At 36.0% G+C, this 23,437-nt stretch overlaps 2 protein-coding genes across 3 annotated transcripts in view; one reads left to right on the forward strand and one right to left on the reverse strand.

The window, feature by feature from the left end:
* The window catches only part of LOC145272817 (uncharacterized), a 731,987-nt gene that overhangs the window by 657,439 nt on the left and 51,111 nt on the right, over positions 1-23,437 (reverse strand). The gene's annotated exons all lie outside the window — the stretch shown is intronic.
* The window catches only part of LOC145266611 (membrane metallo-endopeptidase-like 1), a 143,988-nt gene that overhangs the window by 42,166 nt on the left and 78,385 nt on the right, over positions 1-23,437 (forward strand). For both annotated transcript variants that reach the window (XM_080122512.1, XM_080122520.1), the window contains exon 2: positions 10,567-10,703. In XM_080122512.1, coding sequence (XP_079978638.1) covers positions 10,567-10,703 — 137 coding nt within the window. The remainder of the gene's footprint in view (positions 1-10,566; positions 10,704-23,437) is intronic.

The raw sequence follows: 23,437 nt of genomic DNA on the forward strand, positions 1-23,437 counted from the left end.
ATCGCTTCACCCGTCTGATATATTTTAAGCATCTGGTTTCAACCCGTTTCCCGCGAGATCAATCTAAAATATGGTTCATTCATGTAATATTACATACGTAACGGATGAATGGTGCCCGCGTTTGTTACGTAGAGAAATAAAGGAGATGGTCGCATGGTCCCCTTTACTAAGAAATGAGTACACGGTATATTTATAAAAATGCACATTTATTTAGAGAATAGATACAAGTATAATGTGAAGCAGTTCATTACCGAAAAGATATAAGAAAACACTACTTGCGTTTTTGCCTGAAGAGTTTTTAGTAGGAGTTCAAATTTCATTTGCGTGGGTGCCAAACTGGACAGTTATGCGAGAATCAAGCGACAAAGAGGAAGAACGATACGAACCGGATGTGGAACTAGGATGTATCGCCTACTAGTGGCAAAGAATGGCATTGTTACAATTAAAGGGCGATAATTAAGTTTACCTTAATGTTACCAGCTTTGTGTTCATGTGTTCGTTTGTATGTGGAACTCGGTTTCCATACATATTTGCCCGGTCGTAAAATACGCTTAAATATAATTTAATTCATGCGAAGTTCGTATTGAAATCGCCCTTAACTCTAGACCCAAAACTGAAAAGCCACTTCTCAAAACAACGAGATATTATAAAAAGGCTGACTGGGAAGCCATCACAGACGCTCCATGGCAAAATATCTTTTCACTTCCTACTGAACATCGCGCAAATGAGACCACTGAATGGTTCAAAGCGGCAATTGAAGCACATGTTCCCACACACAAATTCTATAGTAAACCCCACTCTCCCCAATGGTTCACTTCAACTTGTGCAGCTGCCATTGCGCAAAGACAGCATGCGTACCGCAAATCCAACCGACATAAGTCCAGCTCAAACAGACAGAAGTACATAGAAGCCAGAAATAACTGTAAGAAAGAAATAGCGACAGCTAAGAGAGAATTTACTGAAACCACCCAAAAACGCATCGAAGCACAGAAATTAGGAACCCACGACGTCTGGAAAATCTACAACAGTGTAGTAAATAATGGGCAATCAACAATTCCCCCACTATCCAACAATCATGAGGTTGTTCGCTCTGCAACTGAGAAGGCTAACATGCTTGCAAGATAGTTTGCCTCCAACTCCACACAGGACTCTGCTACCCCCTGACTTTCCTTTACGGACAGACGCCACACTAGACGATCTGAAAATGACCCCTACTCAGGTGCATGCTATCATAAGAAAGCTTGACACTGCAAAAGCATATGGACCTGATCTGATCCCGGCAGTGCTATTAAAAAAGTGCGCCACCGAAGTAGCTCCAGTTCTCTCCAAACTTTACAACAGATGCCTTAATGAATCTTGCTTTCCTGCCTGATGGAAAACTGCTTCTGTAGTCCCACTTTTCGCCAAAATATTTGAGACCATAATTAACCAAGCTCTAGTCCATCACCTTACAGATGCTAAACTTCTTACTGACCAACAATATGGATTTAGGTAAGCCCGTTCCACAGCAGACATCCTAACTGTAATCTCAGAACGTATATACCAGTCACTGGACAAAGCGGGGGAGGGTAGAGCGGTAGCTCTCTATATATTTAAGGCTTTTGACAGGATATTGCATGAGGATCTTCTCAAGAAAATCAGATACGGCATCACTGGAAGAATACATGACATAATTAGATCCTTCTTAGATAAGAGAAAAATCCAGGTTGTCATTGACGGTCGTACATCTAAACAATATGATATAAATGCGGGAGTGCCTCAGGGTCTATCCTTGGACCTTTGTTATTCCTAATATTCATAAATGACTTCCCTGACAAAATTTCCTGTGAGATGAGTATATATGCTGACGACACTACACTCTATAACAGGCACGACAGAAAAACAAATGAACACATATCTAAAGAAATGGCAGAAACACTAGAGGAAGACCTCCGATTCGTAGTGTAATGGGGACAAAAACGGATGGTCACCTTTAATGCTGCCAAGACTAAACTGGTTTCCTTGAATAATTACAAGAAACCTTCCCTACCACCAATAGCAATGGCCAATGACTTTTTATCTGACAGTACATCTTTTAAACTCCTCGGCTTAACGTTCACAGGAAACATGATTTGGAACAATTGCATTGAGAACATTGCAAGAACCGCTGCGAAGAAGGTGGGTTCCCTCTACCGTGCTAGAAAGCTATTAACGCCTGACAGTATCCTATACCTCTATAAGGCCACCATTCGCCCATGCATGGAGTATTGTTGTCATATTTGGGCTGCTGCATCTGCCACTAGTCTCCCGCTCCTAGACAAGGTTCAAAAGAGAGTCGCCAATCTGATAGGTCCTGGGCTGTCAGCTAAACTTCAGCCTCTGTCACATCGACGAGATGTTGCATCCCTCTGCCTGTTCTAAAAGTACTTTAACGGTGAATGCTCTGACGAACTGCAAGCACTTGTGCCTCCTCGACGTAAATACCCCCCGACAAACCCGACAAGCAGCTAAATCTCACCCCTACACAGTAGAGATCCCTAGATGCAAGAGAGCCTTCTTCTCCAGTAGTTTCTTCCTCAGAACAGATAGACTTTGAAATTCCCTTTCGGGTCCCTGCTTCCCTGACTGTACTGTGTAAGGTGAACCGACGTCTTCCTGCTCAAATTCCTTTTGAATATTATATTGTACCTAATATATAGTACTGATTTCAAAAGTTAAACAATTACTTTGGTGCCATCACCTAAAAAATTTAACTCTCCAGTTGCGTTCCTTATCGTTTAAGCTCTCGCCAGGTGAATAAGATGCATTTTAAAATTAAATCACTTCAAACTACCTTTGAATTTGCGCATGCGTATAAGACATAAATATTTCGGCAAGTTTACAAGTAGTTTAAGAATTTATCGGTTAAATATTTACAGACAGACGCACAACTACTGTGTTATTTATATAGATAAACAAATAATTTAGATATAAGGAATTCGTACGATACGCGAATATATGCAATAAGAACAAAATTTATTGTAACAGCTAAATCAATTGTAACCAATTAATTTCTGCATAAAAAAGCTTACAAAAAGAAAATATCAAATATCTTTTATTGAGTTGTTTCAGTTATAAGTCATTATTGTTATTTTTCTCGCAAGTAAAAAGAAGAGAATTCTTATTTATTTAATTCAATTTTAGAGTCATACTTTATTAGTACAATGCAATATTTAAAAAAGACGAAACTATTCAAACTTCTCTAAACAAATAAATAAAAACAGTCAACTCCTTTCATTGTCATTAAATGATTCTATATATATATTTTTTAAATTCAATTTTCACCCCAAACAAGCATAGTGCCACTTTGAAGCAGGGGGCTACTATCAGGGACTTAATGAGCGGGGTCATTATGAAGGGGGATGAGTAGAAAGACGTTTGTTAACATTACACTTGAACTTCTGCATATCAGTGCAGCTGGGAAAGCAGACTCCCAGAAGGGAGTTCCAAAGACCCGCAGTTCTGGGGAAGAAACTATTGGAGTAAAAGGCTTTCTTGCACCTAGGGATCTCTACTGTAAAGGGATGAGACTTAGTAGCTTGTCGGGTTTGTCGGGGGTAGTTACGTCGGGGAGGTACAAGTGTTTGCAGTTCGTCAGTAAAGTATTTGTAGAACAGGCAGAGGGATGCAACATCTCGTCGATGGGACAGAGGCCGAAGCCTAGATGACAGTTCAGGACCTATCAGGTTGGCAACTCTCTTTTGAATCCTGTCCAGGAGCGAGAGACAAACAGCAGATGCACCAGCCCAGATGTGACAACGGTACTCCATACATGGGCGAATGGTGGCCTTATAGAGGTATAGGATACTGGCAGGCGTAAGTAGTTTTCTAGCACGGTAGAGGGAGCCAACCTTCCTTGCAGCAGCCCTGACAATGCTCTCAATGTATCTATTCCAGTTCATATTCCCTGTAAACGTTAGGCCGAGGAGTTTAAAAGAAGTATTTTCAGGCAATGTGTTCTTGGCCATTGCTATTGGTGGTAGAGAAGGTTTCTTGTAGTTATTGAAGGAAACAAGCTTAATCTTAGCAGCATTAAATGTGACCATCCATTTTTGTCCCCATTCCACTACGGATTGGAGGTCTTCCTCTAGTGTTTCTGCCATTTCCTTGGATATGTGTTCATTTGTTTTCCCCTCATATCTGTTATAGAGAGTGGTGTCATCGGCAAATATACCCATCTCCGAAACAATTTTATCAGGGAAGTCATTTATGAATATCAGGAATAATAGAGGTCCAAGGATAGACCCCTGAGGTACTCCCGCATTTATGTCATATAGTTTAGATGTACGACCGTCGAGGACAACTTTGATTTTTCTATTACTTAAGAAGGATTTAATTACATTATAAATTCTTCCAGTGATCGATATGCCGTAAAACCCAAATAATCAATCAATACAACCTTAATAACAATCACCCAAATTAATTAAGAAAGTCACCAATGAAGAGAACAGCTATAACTGCAGAACTCGTTTAATTTTATGTCCTATCAAAAACATTTTTTTACCAAGCAACAACATTTGTGACAGAAAGTCCTAATAACGAGAACTACTTAATTTTTCTCTTTTATGTCTGTTGGATTTTGATTTTTATGGTTTGTGGCTTATATTGCAAATTTGTCTGCTTTTATGTTTCCTGGAATAACAATATGGTTTAGTATCCAGGCTAATACAATTATTTTACTCTTTTTCTGTCATTTCCTTGTATTAATGTGTTATTTATGTGAGGAAGGGGTGTTTGGTTTTCCCCTTTCTTAGGACCATGATACAGAATAAAGAGTCTGTATATATAATTCATTTTTATCAGTTGTTGTTTTTGATGAATTTAATGCCATTTTAATGGCATATAATTCAGTTGTATATATTGAGGTGTAGGTAGGCATCAGTATTTGTCCATCTGTACAGGCTGCACCTGTTTAATTCATTGTTTTAATATATCACTTTATATTCTGGATATTTTACTCTGAGTTCTCCATAGTTGCATCTGCTTATGAAGTTGTTTGTGTTGTGTTTCTTGAATTTGGTATTTAATATTTGGTATAACTTTAATATTTGGTATAACTTTAATATTTGGTATAACTCTAATATTTGGTATAACTTTAATATTTGGTATAACTTTAATATTTGGTAAAAAGCAAAATTCAGAATAATACAACACTTAAAAAGACGTAACTGTTAAAACTTTTCTAAACAAGTTAATAACCAACTCTTTACACATTGACATAAAGTAACCTGTAGTGGTTGATATGCCGTAAAGCCCAAATAACCAATCAATCAATCAATCAATCAACCAATCAATAAAACCCTAATAATCAATAAAACCCTAATAATCAATAAAACTCTAATAATCAATAAAACCCTAATAACATTAAGAAAATCACAAATGAAGAGAAAAGCTGCAACTATAGAACTCGTTCAATTTTGTACAAGAAAACAAATGCATTGCTAAAAGCATTGCTTACTCAGCAACAATATTTGCTACAGAAATAACAAGAACTACTTCGCTAGATGTTCAAACCAGGTATTATGAGAATAAAGACTATGTGTGAATTAGAAATTTGAAATTGTAAACATTTAAAACACCCAAAGCCTATGGAACTCTACAACCTTAACCTCATCAAATTATCTAATACTTAAAAGAGACGAAACTGTTCAAACTTCTCTACACCCCCCCAAAAAAACAAAAAACAAAAATTAACAACCCCCACAACAAACCAAAATCAGTCAACAAGTGGATGCTAAGTCAACTGTATAGCAGAAACATAATGCAGTACCAGAAAAATCAGCACATACATATACTATATGTATGTATATATATATATATATATATATATATATATATATACTATATATATATACATATATATATACATATACTATATGTATATATATACTATATGTATATATATATACTATATGTATATATATACATATAGTATATGTATGTATATATACATATACTATATGTATGTATATATACATATACTATATATATACATATACTATATGTATATATATACATATACTATATATATACATATACTATATGTATATATACATATACTATATGTATATATATATATACATATACTATATGTATATATATACATATACTATATGTATATATACACGTATCGTATATGTATATATATACATATACTATACGTATATATACATATAGTATATGTATATATATATATACATATAGTATACGTATATATATACATATAGTATATGTATATATAAATATATATATACTACCGCATTGGAATTAAATGGCCCTACAGTTGATGATATGCCATAAAGCTAAGATAATTAATTAATTAATCAATCAATCACATTTGAGTTGCTACAGCAATCATCGGTCTCTCGCCTTTGACCCGGATGACAAAAAGCATGTCGAAGTTAATAAATCTTGCACCATTTTCCAAGCTCCACCCCCTATCTCATTGCCATAGAGTTGAAGCTACTGCCACAAAATGTGCAACTTACTTAGGGAACTTACTTTTACCCCATTCAGCACAATACCCACGATCTACCTGAAAAATTCCACCTTTTATCTATAAACTATTTTAATATCCGGCTGACAAGAAAGTTATTTTGGTTTTTAACTTTTAAATTCAGATCAACATATCTCGGTCTTATCAAAAATTTATTGATCGAAATAAACACCATAAAAATCAATACACTTTTGCCAATTCAAAACAAGTGTATTAATGCATAACGTAAAAATCTTGCGTTATGGTGGCGATGAAGTCGTTGAAAGCATTTTTGATATCGCTTAGGATTTTGAAGCATTTCTCACGTAGAAAGTTATCGAGATGCTTCAAAAAGTGGTAGTCGTTAGATGAGAGGTCTGGAAAGTATGGCGGATGAGGAAGAGTTTCGTAACCCAATTAGTTGCACTTTTGTAGGATCGATTGGAGAACGTGGGGTCGAGCAGTGTTGTGGAAGAGAATTGTGCCTTTTCTGTTGACTAATTAAGCGTCAAAATAAGATTTTTACCTGACCCTCTTCAAACAAAACGACATTTCTACGTGAAACAATGGACGGTTTTTCTGATTTTTCGAGACTACACAACTACCATATAAGAGTATAGGTTAACTTGAGATACGGTGTTGGATTATAGCCGGGTAGTTCCGGGTTTTGAATTGGACGATCCCGGAAAACACAAGATTCCCAAAAATAGTAAACGGAACAAAGATGTAAATACGTCCCAGAATTTACTGGAGTTTGACGTCAATTCTAGACAAAGGAATAAAGGAATTCGGTCAATATAAACAAACGAGGGACACAGAGAGTAAAGAGACAAAAAACGGACCATACGCGTGCTATAGCCTTGTTTCATCGGTAACTAACCACCACGCAACATCCACCCACGTCTCTCTACTCAATAACCGACGAGCTCGAATGTCATAATAAACACAGAGAAATTGTATTTGTTATTGAACACAACAGATATTTCAACAAGCGTGTGTCATTAAGGTACAGAAAAACCGACAAATAATAGCGTACGTCAAGCGAATTTAAACATATATTCTCTACGCTCGCATATATATAACCGATGTCAATTTAATGCCGATGCTGAATTAAAGGACAAAAAATAAAAATGAAAAGTCATGGCTAAGTTAAAAAGCATTTCCACGACAAGACACGTCTTTACAATTCCCGATTTAAAAGTAACTGACATTTATTTTAAATTACAATAGAAAAATGCGAGCATGAAAAGTAATATGGTTAAGCTTAAACATGGAAAAGAAAAGGACAAGGTATTGTAGGAAAAAATATAATAAATTTATAACTTAAAATATTGCACCATTAAAAACGATCATATAATCTTAAATTGAAATTAAAAAAATCTTAATGCTGCAATATATTATTTTTTCAGGCTTCCAATAAATTCACTTGTTCTTTGTTTAATTTCAGTCTTATTTTTGCCTTCTTAAAGATACCATACACATATGTCTGCTGTCACTTGTTACTTCTCTTTTCGCGAGAGTGGTGATTTAGTAGCACCACTAGTCGCCGAAGCGTCGTGGTTGCTATAGAAACCAGCCATAAAAAACCGTCGCTCACCTCCTTTCGAATTTTTACGATTCTGAACACCAGTAAATTCACCATAACTTTTGTTTTACTTAACGAAAATCGAATTTTTTCCACAATATAACATAGAAGGTGATCTATAAACTGTTCTAATTGTTTGAAATTTGTTCGAAAAATGAGTGAGCGCTGAAGCTTTTGAGCAGTTCTAAATGACTAAAACTGCCATTTAACCCTATATTCAAACACGGTAATGTTTGAATGATGAGGATGGGTCTCCCCATCCTAAAGTGATCCATGGTAATTTATGTATTAATTAAATTTCCGTCGACAGAAAATGATTTGTATTGACTAATTACAAAATTCCACTCAAACAAAGGGAGTTTGCAAAGCCAGTTCAATATGAAAAATAAAAAAAGTAAAATATAACGAAATACTCTGCGCCTCACTCCCTCTTCTCTTTCTTGCTATTAAGCTACATGTTAAACAGTGTTAGCTGCCTGTGATGATATTTGATTCTATTTATAACAAGCGGGTGTTTGTAAGTGTGTGTGTGTTTGTAGGTGTGTGTGTGTGTTTTGGGTAAATCGTTGGGCGAGTGTTTGTTTAAAAAAAAAAACGAAACTTTGACGCGCAGTTGGAAAATAATAAAGTGTGAAAAAAAAAGGTGCGACTTAGCAGGTGCCCATTTTTGACGAGTTAATGACGTCAACTTTGAGTACGGGACCTTTTTTTTTTTTTATAGAAAAAAGCTTAATACACATGTGGCGATCGAAAATTGTTGAATATTTACCTTTGGAAAGTCGGGCAAACTAAATAGACAGGTGACCCCGGTTGTTAACTCGTAGATATTATCATTTAGGCGCATTATAAAAAGTTTTAAGAAGTTGTGAGGTGACCGATCGCTTCTCGGAAAAAAGTCTTTCTTGGACATACACGAAAACGTACACACACACACACACACACACACACACACACACACACACACACACACACACGATATTTTCGCTTTTATATATATAGATGACCAATCTAATATTTTTATTATTTCTTTTATTTATAACATTCGACAGCTAAAATAATGTGTGCGTAATATATATATATATATATATATATATATATGTATATATATATACGAAAAAATCTTTCTTCTTCCGTCACTTGCAGATTAAATTTTTCTGCAGAGTAATTGGATTACGTTCATTTCGAAATACCTAACCACATATTCTTGAATTTGGATTTTTAATTTTTTATTTATATTTTTTTATTTATATTTTTTCATTTTTCATTTCTTTTCTCTATTTCATGAACTCTTTACGCTAACATTTTTTTAAAATTTATAACTAGTTTTCATATAATGAAGTTTCAATTCATACCAGTACCAGCAAATTCATAGCTTCGCTATAATAGTCATGTGCTAATATCTTTCCATGATGAAAAGAACGCATACTTTTAAACCCCACGGATTAAGGAAAACTTAATATTTCTTTTTGAGTATCCTGTCGAACAATAAATTTTTGTAAAATATAATTTTACATTCTTTAATTGTGTTCTTTTATGACAAGCTCTATTTGTTGTTAGTTTTCAGCCTTTTGAATTGGTTGGGATTACTATATATTAATGTTTTTATTTTCTTTAATTTTATAAAAGCTTTTGCGTTGTAAATTTAATTTTTACTTCTTGATATATATATATATATACACACACTCGTGCACACACACACATATATGTACCCCCCCACATATATATATATATAAGAAAGTTAGAATAAGAATAGGATCGATTCTTTAAGAGGAGACTCTTCAGGATAATGCAAAGCTCAACAAATTGCTTTGGAGTTTATATAGAGTATCGATAAAATAAGAAAACGACAATACAAAAGTATATACTAATGTATATAGAGTTATTCATTTATTCAATAAGGATACATCAATTAGGGGTATAGGATAAGTAAGAACACTTTATACTATGGTATTTCGAAGCCTTATGCTTCTCATCAGAAGAGAAGAGAAAATGCTAGGGAACGTAATAGGGAATCAACGTCTAGCGATAGATACATTAGGAGCGAAATAATTTTGCAGTGAAAGATAAAATATTGTTATTGAGTTATAGAGGGAATGGGAGAACTAAAATGATCTCTGTGATATATTCCTCGGTATTTTTTTAGTTTACCGACCCCTCCGCATTCACCTCTAATTTGTCGACTTTTATAGGTTTATATGGATAACTGCGCGTTTGCGCCAAAAAAAAAAAAAAAAAAAAATAAATGCGATATTCGTTCTCAGTAAAGAGTTCTCAGCGTATCCGAAAACCTACAAAAGTCGACAAATTAGAGGTGAATGCGGAGGGGTCGGTAAACAAAAAACTTACCTATTCCTCTTATATCACAGTTTTTACTTTATTACGCGAAAAACGTTTATTATTTGTGCATTCTGCTTCAAAACGTTTGAAATCTTCTAATCCTGAATTATTCAATAATATTTTACTGTGATTTGTTCATTTTCTTTTAAAGGATTACGAGTTCTGAATCATGGCGGACAAGAACGAAAAGACAAAAACGTATCGTCCAATTGATAATCGTTGGAATCATTGTTCTTTGTGGCATCGTTTTCACCCTGTCACTTTCACATGACACGCGTCATCATCAACGTAAGTATCTTATTTCTCTCAATTATTAACCAAAGATCTTGAATTTATTACAGAAATTGGACATTTTTATTTCTTGAAATATTATTATAATGACATTACCCCCACGGGAATGGTGTACATGAGTGCGATACTAATTCCGACAAAAGCTTTGGAAGTTAAAAAAAATGCATCGGTAGAATGAAATATTATGAGGTTTTGAAATTAAACAAAAATGATTTTTTTTCTTATTAGATATCTTTCGGAAACTAACAGAATAGATATAAAATGAAAAGAAAAATGCCAGACTAAACAGCTTTCACTATAGAGAAGGCTTGAAACCACCACGATACATGTAAGAGTGTTACAAAACTTCATAATATCAAAATCAAGCTAACGATAAAAATTCCGTTTTTGTTTTTCGAGTCTTCAGTAAATTAACCTATAATCCTACAAGACATGGATGGAGAATTCTCGAATGAAAGAATAACTAAACATTTCCTTATTTTTTCTCACATTATAGTATTGTTGTCTTGCTAAAGCATTTTTTGTGTAATCTGCTCGTAGAGTTACGTGTTGACACAGTTGTTATATTGACGCTGCTCAAGAAAAGATACGAATTCATTTGATATATCATCGTCGTGTCGGGCAAGTTGTCCGGACCAAATTGACTCTTTTTCTCCATAGATCTCTATCTTCAAGTTGTAAGCCAGTATCTTCTGACAATAATTTGATGTACGTCTTGACAGGTGTTTTTACGTTAGCGATTCCATGTTTAGGATCCCACAGTAGCACATCACTGACGGCCTCATTTTTTCTTCTGTAGCAATGTCCGGTTATCATGTTCTTCTTTCTATTATTACTGAAGAAATCCTGATAATGGTTGGCTGTGTTTTCCAGTGTAAATTTAAAATTACACTTGAAGTGCTGAAAAAAAGAAAGAAAAAAGAATCATGATTAACTTGCATAGTAAAAAAAAGAAGAGGACGGTTAGATCACTTGAAAACACGACAGTCTTTTCACTAAAATTAAGAGGCAAAATAATCAAACCTAGGTGCTTATACAGAATAAGGACCGTGCTATCGTCGGAATTTTCTGTGCAGTTTAGGTAAAAATGGCGAACAGTATCCAATGAAAATTTTCTGAATTTTTTTGCGCGCAATAGGTAATTTTATTTTTCAAAGAAAAATATAATATTTTTGGTATTAAAAAGATGATTCAATTAAAATAATTCTTTTTATTGTTACGAAGAAATAATTATTTGACAATTTTTACGAAACTTTAAGAAAATTAAATTCAAATCAAAATAAAAACGCTCATTGTAAGTTCCATGAATAAATATTTATTTTCTGAATAACAAACAACTGATAGCAAAAAGAAAATTCCAACGCAAAATTCATATATATATATATATATATATATATATATATATATATATATATATATATATATATATATATATATATATATATATATAGTAATTTTATATATATATATATATATTTTATAAATTACTAACTAGCTCTACCTACGTATTGAGCACTTTTGAAGTAAATACTTAATGTTTACGCATAAATCTATACTTTCGTATATTAAATTTATGTGAATAAATGAAGTAGTTATATATATATATATATATATATATATATATATATATATATATATGTTACATGATAAAAGAGCTGCCCCCTTTTTCATGTAAGTAAAAAATGGGGAAATAGTTAAATGTAAATATGAAATAGGATAGTCAAGGATTCCAACTTGCGAAGCTAGACTTGGAATTGAAAAGTTAAAATAAATACAGAATGTTATTGAAATAAGGAATTGCAATTGTTTAGCTTACATATCTGTATATGGAAAAGGAATGTAATAATGAAATTTGTTTCTGTTAAGAAATTTAATCGTCATTTGAAATTGTAAACATATTTTTAAAAATGTTATTTGAAAAATATGTTACTGAACTCGGGGTCATGTTAAGTTTGGCAGCGTGACGCATGTCATCCAACGTGCTTTATGAGCACATGTTTAATAATGCGATGATGTGACGAGTTCTCAATATAGGTAGAGTTTTTAGATGCAGTCTGGGAGTCTGGAAGTCTGGAAGTCTGGGAGTCTGGGAGAAGAGGGAGAGAAACAGAGAGGTTCAGACCGATTCTCCGTAAGAATCAAGACACCCTCTAGAAGTGAGAGGATCTTAGAAATAACCATGTAAAGAAACTTTGAATTCCTCAAGTTAAATCATGGACCGGTCATGAAATAAAGGACGTCATCATCTTTGTGTATCTGCATCTTCTGTGTTCATCATTACAACGAGAAATGTAACGTGTTTATATTATATGCACAACTGTCAAAACGTAAATGCCAAACGCACTATCTCTCGGTCTATCTATCAAGGTATTCATAAATCTCCTCTCATTGAATTGGTTCTCTTGTAGTAACATGTACACTGTCTATTATATATATATATATATATATATATATATATATATATATATATATATATATATATATATATGCTTATTTGTATGTCGGTTGGTTCTCTGTGAGTATATACATATGTATCTTATTATTTTTAATTTGGGTACTATCTACCTGTGCGTCGCTATTTTTGAGTATTTCGTTGATTTAATTACTTCTTTTGCCTGAATATATTTATATATTTATAGGTAAGTGTACTTGTATCTGTGTTATTAGTAATCTGGTCTTGAATGTATTATTTTGTGATTTAATATGACTTTATATCTATACTTAAATAGCTTAAACTTCCAACTTAATAGTATAGTTACACCTTTACTTATGTGCATGTATATGTATATATATATATATATGTATATATATGTATATATATATGTGAGTGTATGTGTGTGTATATTTGGATATATATGTGTGTGTGTGTATATATGTATATTTGTATTGTATTCTTTTTATATACATAAATATTAGTAGTTTTTTATTTATAATTATTGGACCTATTTGATTTATTTAATCCCCTCTTATGGCTAAATATGTTATATTAAAAAGATAATAAATATTAATTTTATTCTGTTTTTATTATTATTATTATTATTATTATTATTATTATTATTATTATTATTATTATTATTATTATTATTATAATTATCATTACTATTATGTTTATTGTTATTAATAATAATTTTAATATTGTTTTATCATTATTTTCTTCTTTTATTCATATGTTTATCTAATAAAAACGCGTAAACTTTAAACTTATATCATTTAGCATAAAGGGCCTAATTAATGGTAGACGTATGTTTGAATTGCGTTGATTTTACTCGTGGACGTATGTAAGATGATAAATATGCTAGCTGAATACATTCACTGCCTTTTTTGACACGTTCATTTCTGACGCTTGGATTGTATCTTCTGTTTGTATTTGTAATAATATGTTTCATTACTGAATTGTATAATTGTTCATAAATTGGTTGACACGCAGATCTTTTTCTTTTTCTTTTTCTTTTTCTATATGCTGTCAAATTCTTACTTTCTCTCTTTCTCTATTTAACTAGATCTCATTATTCTTTCCTTTTCCTTCTAGTTCTTATTCTCTTTATTATAACCATTTATATCTTTTTTCTTTTCTTCTCCATATCATATATATATATATATATATATATATATATATATATATATATATATATATATATATATTCTCTCTTCTTTTTCTCTCTATTTTGTTTTCTCTCTATTTTCTTTCTCTATTTCTGTCTCTATTCCTTTTTTTTCTTCTCAATCACTCTCCCCCCATTGTAATCTTTTAACTTTATTTAAATTGCCTCTCCCTTTTTACTTTTTTATTTAATTAAAGTCCTGTGTTTTAAGTTTTTTAACTCCAACTTCTAAAGAGTTCCTACCTAAAATAAAAATCCATTATTCATTGAACTTTTGAATAGTCAAGTCGCTGCCTGATGATATCTGTTGTTTGATTGAAACAAGTGGCTATTTGTAGCAGCAGGATGTGAGCATGTTTATATAACAATAAACAAGTATATATATATATATATATATACATATATATATATATATATATATATATATATATACAGAAATGTCGTTCTCTTTATATATACCTGTTTATGTCTCGAATATGCTATCTCTTACAACATGAACATCTTAAGACATATGAACGCTAAACACATGAAAATTCTTAAGACTGTCCCTATCTCACTAAGACTGTCTCTAGATATCTCACTAAGACTCTCCCTAAACGAACAACAACAACAATAGAATATACGTCATCTTAATAATACCACCAGTATAACACACACACACACACACACACACACACACACACACACACACACACACACACACACACACACACACACACACACACACACACACACACACACACACATATATATATTCAATCAGGTCTGATTGAATACCACAGAGTTATAATGTTTCCGATTTTTCTGGATATCTTTTCCATTCGCCGAGCTGTCTGCTTTAGTTCAGCTGGCATGTTTTATAAAATGGCGCCCAAAAGTCGTTGTTCAGCCGTATTCTTCTGAAGCGCTAGAAAAATCGGGGAAAATAATAACTCTGTCGTGTTCAATCAGGCGTGCTTGAATAATTACTTGTTGCCACAAAATACAAATAATATTGTGGGGAAAATATAAACGGACATACACATGACCTACCTGTGAAGCGCCCACGTGTCTACTTGTCATGCGCGTTGGACAGGAAAAAGAAAAAGCAAGATGGAGTCTGTGATATTTAACAGAAACGGTCTCATGTAATCTCGCGATATTCACGTGGATGAATGTAATATAAAGCCGATCGCTGGAGGTGTGGGGAGAAAGAGCTTTGTTCAAACGCTAAACAGGTAACATTACAAGACAAACGGCTCAGCGTCTGGAATGCGTCTGGAATGCGTGGTCCCAATGCGCCTCGCTCGGGGCGTATACGCTGTATACCAGCAGCTAACGGATGAAAAGAAGTCAGATTTCACCTGCATTAAAATATCCCTCTACATAGCGTTTTCATTAGATCCAGTTGCTGCATGGAAGGAGTTTATGGCACGCAAGTTACATTCCGGGGAGACGGTTGATGTTTTTCTGGCAGAATTGAAGAAGCTTGCACTCCTGTTAGGAGGAATGTCAGAGAAAGGACTTGTGTGCGCATTTATTGCAAGATTGCCCGCTGATGTGGAAGATGTGCTTCGAGCCTCATGCCAAGTAGACGAGATGAACAAGTAGACGAGATGAAGTGTAAAAACCGAGGACACATGGCCCGTGCCTGTCTGGGAAACGGGCAAGGGAAGGAAGCTACAATGCCAGTCTTCTCTCCAGATCGTCACTGAACAAGGCGCTGCCCGCAGTGACTGTGCTCGTTAAGAACGTGAATTCTTCGCCCTTGTAGACACTGGCTGCACTCAGACCCTAGTTCGCAAGGCATGTTGTGACACTTGGTACAAGGAGAGAATTCCAGTGCTAATCGTGGGTGGCGGATCACTGGCCTCTTGTGGGGTGAGCGTCATCAGCACAAGCATCGGCGACGGGCCTGCAGTAGTCGCGCAAGCCCTGGTGGTGGATGGGGAGCTGCTAGGATACGACCTACTTCTAGGGATGGATTTGATTACACAGCTGGGTGGAATCACTGTGGACTGCACCTCTAGGATAGAGTTCTCCCGCATATGAGAAACGTGTTTGCGCAGCAATTACCCTGGACGAGCCTGACTTTCATGCGGAGTACGACAAGGAAACTAACACGTGGACGGCATCTTGGAAGTGGGCTGGCGATCAACCACCAACATCCTTACGGAACCGACTATCTGAGTACCCCCCTCCAATGAGTCAGTATGAAGAAGAACTGCAGACTTGGAACAACAATGGCTGGCTACTTCCATACCTGGAGAATAAGCTCAGGCCCCCGCAAGGACTGATTCCCCTGATGGCTGTCTTACAAAATAGCAAACAGAAGGTCCGACCCGTCATGGACTACCATGAACTTAATGAATATGTCGACTCGTACACAGTAGGGGCGGATGTTTGTGCGCACAAATTAAGGGATTTTTTTTACATGGAGGTCACCACTTATCAAGGCCCGGAGGCCACTCAGGGATAAGGGTTATTGCGTGTACAGTAATCAATGAGATAGTATTATAGTAATCATTAGTATTGGAGATTTGATAGACTTACTTGAGAGGGCAGTTTGTCAGGAATTTGTTTATGTAGTCAGATAGGCAAACGGAAGAGAGTTCCACAATGGAAATAACGCTAAAACAAAGACAGGCTCGCAACGTCTCTTCTGTGGGAGAGAGGCTGGATGGAAGAGAAAAGGGCATCCCCCACTATGCTACGAAGTCTATTTTGTACTCTGTAAAGGCAGGATAGGCTATTTTTAGCAGCTCCTGCCCAGATGTGGCAGCAGTACTCCATCCTTGGACGTACTTGGCTTTTATACAGATAGAGAACCGCATCAGTAGTGAGGTCTTCTGGAGCTGTAGAAGGATCCCACAATTTTCCCAGCGTCCTTGGCAACAGACCTGAGGTGCGTGTTCCATTTCAGATCTGGAGTAAAGGTCAAACCCAAAAGCTTGTCAAAACATGCCCCCTCCCAAGTCGAGAGTCATCCATTTCAATTGATGCCAGATAGGGATCAGAGCGTTGATGATGTAAAGATAGGAGCTTGGTTTTAGATGCATTAAAAGTAATCAGCCACCTCTTCCCCCACTGTACCACGCGCTTAAGATCAGAAGAGAGATAATTAGAGAGAACCTTGTCATTTACGGCCATTGATGTGTTGCCATAGATGGTCGTGTCATCAGCATAGATGTCAACGAATGATTTAAGTATGTGTTTTGGGAGATCATTGATGTAGATCAGGAAGAGAATTGGGCCCAGGATGGACCCCTGAGGGACTCCAGCATTAATACTGTGGGCCTCTGATTTCTGTCCATTAACCACTACTCTTATGAACCTATCGGAGAGAAATGATTTAATGACTGAGTAAACTTTACCAGTGATACCGTAACTGAAAATCTTGTGAAGTATGCCCTTATGCCATACCTTATCGAAGGCCTTCAATATGTCAAGAGCAATTGCCCTGGAAAGGAAACTTTTGTCAAAATATTCACTAATCCTATGAGATATAACCGTTAGCACATCTGCTGTAGATCTTGCAGAGCGGAAATCATATTGCATATCACTAAGAAGGCTGTTTCTGTTGAGATGGTTGACTACTTCTTTTAATATGGATTCCAACAACTTACTCATGACACACAGGAGACTCATTGGTCTGTACTGAGAGGGAGATAACTTTTCACCTGAATTCTTAAATACAGGGCATACTGATGAGGTTTTCCAGGGTGTTGGAAAGCACTTCTCCTTAAGGCAACGCTTAAACAGTTTTGTAAGTATGGGAGCAAATTCTGGTTGGAGCTTTTTCAGAACTATAACTGGAATGGCGTCAGGGCCAGTTTCTTTAGTGGAATCAAGGTTCTTGATTAGCTTGGCAACCTCACGCACAGATATTTGTATGTTGCATAGCGTGTTGTCTGTTATAGGAGGAAATACGGGGAGTTGATGGCCTTCGTCGCATAGGGTAGAATTAGCTGCAAAGTTTTTGGCAAATAGTTTGGCCTTGTCTGATGCTGACGAGATGACCTCAGGTCCATTGATGATGGTTGATATTGAACGCACGCTTCTGTTCAGGATCCTGTTTGCTATTTGTCAAAACTTGTGGGAACCAAGCCGCTGCTCAGCTACTTTTGATTTAACGGACTCGGCATAAAGCTCTCTTGTATTTTTTTATTACTCTTTTACAGTGGTTGCTGTCAGTCCTGAAAGCAGCTTTAGTCTCAGAACATCTATTACGTTGGTAGCTATGGAAAAAGTGATTTCTGTGCACGATAGCAGCAGCACATTCTGGGGGAGAACCATGATTGGCTGTTGGGTTTTTGTTGGAAATTTTTGGATGGTATGAATTGGTCTATGCCTACAATTAACCATTCGGTCAGATCTGATACTATAGAGGACACATCCTTTTTAAACATGGAATACAGAGGTAGATCAGATATGAATGTACGGAAGCTATCCCAGTCAGCCATAGAGTATCGATATACAGTACGGTAGAGGGGTACGTCTGAAGACTTATTGCATTACATTTTTATCTTAACTGCTACAGAATGGTCGGAGGATCCCAGAGGAGATAGAACGGAACATGAACACAGCTCAGGGGAAGTTGTGAGGAAAAGGTATAGAAGGCTTGCATACTGACCGGTAGTATCGGGCACACGGGTGGGTTCGTGAACAATCTGAGTGAGGTCATAGGCAGTGGTAAAATCATGACAAAACCTCCCCTCGTCATTGGTCTTAATTGAGTGGGTCAGCCATTCCACATTATGGACATTGAAGTCACCGCAAATGTGAATGGCAGCCGAAGGATGAGCAGACAGGATGTGGTCAATTTTCTGAGATATGCTCATCAAGATAGTAATCCCACTGTTGTGGGAGCGATAGAGGGCAAATATAAATGCAGTGGTGTAAGCTAGTGAAACCCGGAGATATCTGGAGATATCCCTACCACATGGAAAGCCATCTTTAATGTAGGCACGTATTCCTTTAATTATGAATTCGTCTATGGAAGTTGTTGGCCCTATGCCAGTTTCACTTAGAAAGAATATGTCCGATTTCGTCTCCTGTAATTGTGTTTTACACTCTGGAAGGTTCGAACGTAGACCCCTGATGTTGGAGAAGGAGACCTGGTAGTAGGGGCCTATGTTGGAGGATGGGGTTCTAGGTTTATTCGTATTTTGTTTTTTGAGATTTGTTATGTTGAGGTTTTGGGATTTGTGGAACAGGTCGATAGACTTGGTTCGAGAAGGACAGAGAGGGAAAGTAAGAGAGATATAGACAAGAATTTTTTTTGTAGCACATGATAAGGTAAAGTCGTAACAATTACACACTAGTATGGCATCGAGAGGCCTTACCAGAAACTATTGTATTGTCCAGAATCCATTCACCAGATGGCAATACAGCAGGCCCGGTACTTTGCACCTGCAGATAGGACAGCCTCCTTCTCAGGCTACTGTTCACAAAGTACTACCGACCTGGAAAGCAGCTTTTTCTTCACCCTTTGTCAGAAAAATCACTCATTGGAAATAAGAACTGAAGGACAAAAAAGGAGAAGCGAAAGTTACTAGAGCTGCCGATAACCCATCCACATGCATTATCTACTCTCCATTTAAAGAAAAAGGTGAGAAGGATCATTAATATCTACTTAGTATAATTTCGTTGCCCCATTCCCAGTTTAGGATATTACTTGAAGATAGTCTCCCCTCCCATATTAATGCATCGATACTTTTTCCTTTATCTACCTCGAGCTAGAATGTTCGAGCATTCCAGCTCCACCCCATAATAAATATGCTATAATGGAACTTTTATCAAATTGGAAAGTATGGTTATTTTAACTCGTTTAAAAACTGGTTAAGAAGTGGCAGCAGCAAGGGTCGAAGTGGCAATTCTGGACCTGCGCAGGGCCTACCTGCAGATACGCATTGAAAAAGAGATGTGGCCATTTCAGACTGTGGAGATTAAAGGAAGTCGCTATTGTCTGACCAGGCCAGGGTTCGGTCTCAACGTGGCACCAGGCATTATGACAACAATTATGCATGCAATCCGGCAACAGGATGAGGTTGTGCGCCAGGCAACAACGCCTTACATTGACGACTTCTCTGTAAATGAGAGCCTCACGTCTGCCCAGTCAGTCAAAGAGCACTTTGAGAACTTCGAGACAAGGCAAAAGTATTTGGTCTGCGCATGAGCGGTAGCAAGGAGAGGCTCTACTGGAGGAGAGGTGGTGACGTTCCGGAAGTCCCGTCCAACATCACTGGTCGGAGCGTTTTTCTGTTTGCGGAAAGCTGGTGGGCCACTTTCCTGTGTGTGGTTGGCTCAGGGTGGCAGTGGCAGCCATAAAACGTCGTGCCACATCTGTATCACTGTCTTACGTGTCTGCTTGTCATGCGCGTCTGTGATATTTAAAAGAAACGCTCTCGTGTAATCTCGCGAGATTCACGTGGATGAATGCAATATAAAGCAGGTAGCTTGAAGATGTGTTGGGAGAGCTTTGGCTGTTCAGACACTAAACAGGTGACGTTACAAGACAGACGGCTACGTGAAAGAGGTTCAAGTTCAACAAATATATATATATATATATATATATATATATAGAGAGAGAGAGAGAGAGAGAGAGAAAGAGGGAAGAGAGAGAGAGAGAGAGAGAGAGAGAGAGAGAGAGAGAGAGAGAGAGAGAGAGAGAGAGAGAGAGAGAGAGAGAGAATTATATGAGACAACTTTACCTATTTCCGCGTTTTCCTCGATTCTATGTGCGGATATTTATTTAAACGTAAAAAAATGTATAACATAAAATAAACAGTACTTAAACATATTTTGATAAACAATAAATTAAAAATACAAGACCGAATTATTAGTAAGCTATCATAAGTTTCGTTCCTTTGATTATGATGTTTTCAGTCACCTCTGTTTGACTGGCACATTCTCTCTGTTTGGCAATAGATTAGTTTTAGTCAAATGTGATACCAATGTTACAAAATAAAGAACCTAAAAGCAAGCGTAGTATAGAAATCGACGATCCTGTTCATAACCAAAATCGCGTGTTGAACTGCAATCTAGTGCTGACGTCATCATAAGTAGTGTAACCTTCGTATCACAATAAGCATACGACTTCATGAGATTACCAACTAAAATTTCATCTAGTTTAAAAAATATATTGTATTTACATTTATGTAACGTACGTAAAAAAAGAAAAATTACAGCAATAACTTTAACAATAAACCATCGTGTACCTATTAACCCTTAACCTCGAGTGGTTTAGAACCTTGATAAGTGTTGACTCCCGCATAAAAAAATTTCTTAATCAAATAAATTTTAGTTCTAAAAAAAATGCCGAACGTAGTATTCTTTGTAATCTTTGTTTTATTACAAACACTTACCATCTTTGGGTTTTCGATGATTTTGCTTGTACGATAACACTCAAAACTAAATGTTTTTAATGGTCTTTTTTTTGTTACAAAAGTTCAGACGCGTGATTATGGAAGGTCTTTATCGAAATGTCTAGACAGTAAATTGTGATTGCATGAATCCACAGGCATAGAGTACGATCAACAGTTTAAAATATTTCTGAATCTACAAAGAACACATTTGCAACCCCCCCTGTAAGTACGATCACCTTTCAGATCTCAATAATCACGCGACTCTATGAGATTAGCAAAATAAGGAGGCTTTAGAGTGCCGTGGAGGTCATTCAACTAAATCTTAGATATTAACGGTGAAAGAAGTAAACAACAACAAACACAACAATGTTTAGAACAAACAAATCAACAGTTAATCTTAAAAATTATTATACTTTATGGACTAGACGGGCGTCCTTGCTTGCTTGAATCTTCTATTATAATAAAGTTGTATTCTTGCCTGTTCGATCACAATTTAATTAATATGTACAAAAGGTACACTATTTCCAAAATGAATTATCACACGGAAAATGAACTTATATACACTTTTATTCCAACATGATTTATATATATATATATATATATATATATATATATATATATATATATATATATATATATATATATATATATATATATATATATATATATATATATATGCCTAGTAGGTTCATTTCACAGTCGGATTTCGGCGCGGTTTGCTTGATCTGTGTTGTTTAATTGAAATTCTTGTGTGCAGGGCGTTTGCTCAGTTGGTAGAGTGCTTGCCTTGCATGCAAGAGGCTCGGGTTTCGAATCCTGAGTTCGGATGTGTCTAACTGACGAGCCCAAATGAGGGCGAAACTCGAGTCTTGGACTTCCGGTTCTTTGACTGTCATGGCTCTTGTGGGCTGCGACGTTGTTTGGCTGTGGAATTTATTATATATATATATATATATATATATATATATATATATATATATATATTTCCTGCGCGCAAGCTGAAAGTCGACGGTCATGATATCAATTATGTCAAGTCCTTTCCTTACCTTGGTAGCAAGGTGAACCAGGGCGGTTCTCTTGATGATGAAATTGTCAACAGGATTGCTAAGGCCACTTTTGCCTTTGGAAATCTCCGCCATCGCTTGTGGAACGAAAGGGGTATTCGACTAGACACAAAAATCCTTGTCTTCCGTGCTGTTGTTCTTTCCATTCTTCTTTATGGATCTGAGTCATGGAATCCATACAGACATCACATTAATCAGCTGGACGTTTTCCACAAAAGCTGTCTACGCTCCATATGTGGTCTTAGCCTCCGCGACAAGGTATCAAATGCCGAATTATTTACAAAATGCAAAATATCTGGCATTGAATTATTCCTTATTCAATCGCAATTTCGGTGGGCTGGTCATGTATTGAGGATGCCCGGTGACAGAATTCCAAAAATTGCGATGTACAGTCAATTTGAGGGTGGTAAAAGAATTGTCGGACGTCCTTGGCTTAGGTACAAGGACAAGTTGAAGAGTAACTTGTCTGCAGTGAACATACCATACTGGAGTCTTGAAGATGAGGTGAATGAACGAAAAGGATGGAGATCAAGGTGTTTTGAAGGTCTTCAGAGGTTTCAATCTGAAAGCTTAAGGCAACTGAAAGAAAACAGAGTAAGAGCAAAACGACTACCAGCCGAACCAATATCTGCAGCATCAAATCCACATTCATGTTCTATTTGTGGCCTTGTCTGCAAGTCCCTTGCGGGGCTAAAAAGTCATCAGAGGCAAAAGCATAA

Source organism: Euprymna scolopes, chromosome 4 (assembly GCF_053919585.1).
Source record: "Euprymna scolopes isolate OS-2025 chromosome 4, ASM5391958v1, whole genome shotgun sequence".
NCBI lineage: Eukaryota > Metazoa > Mollusca > Cephalopoda > Sepiida > Sepiolidae > Euprymna > Euprymna scolopes.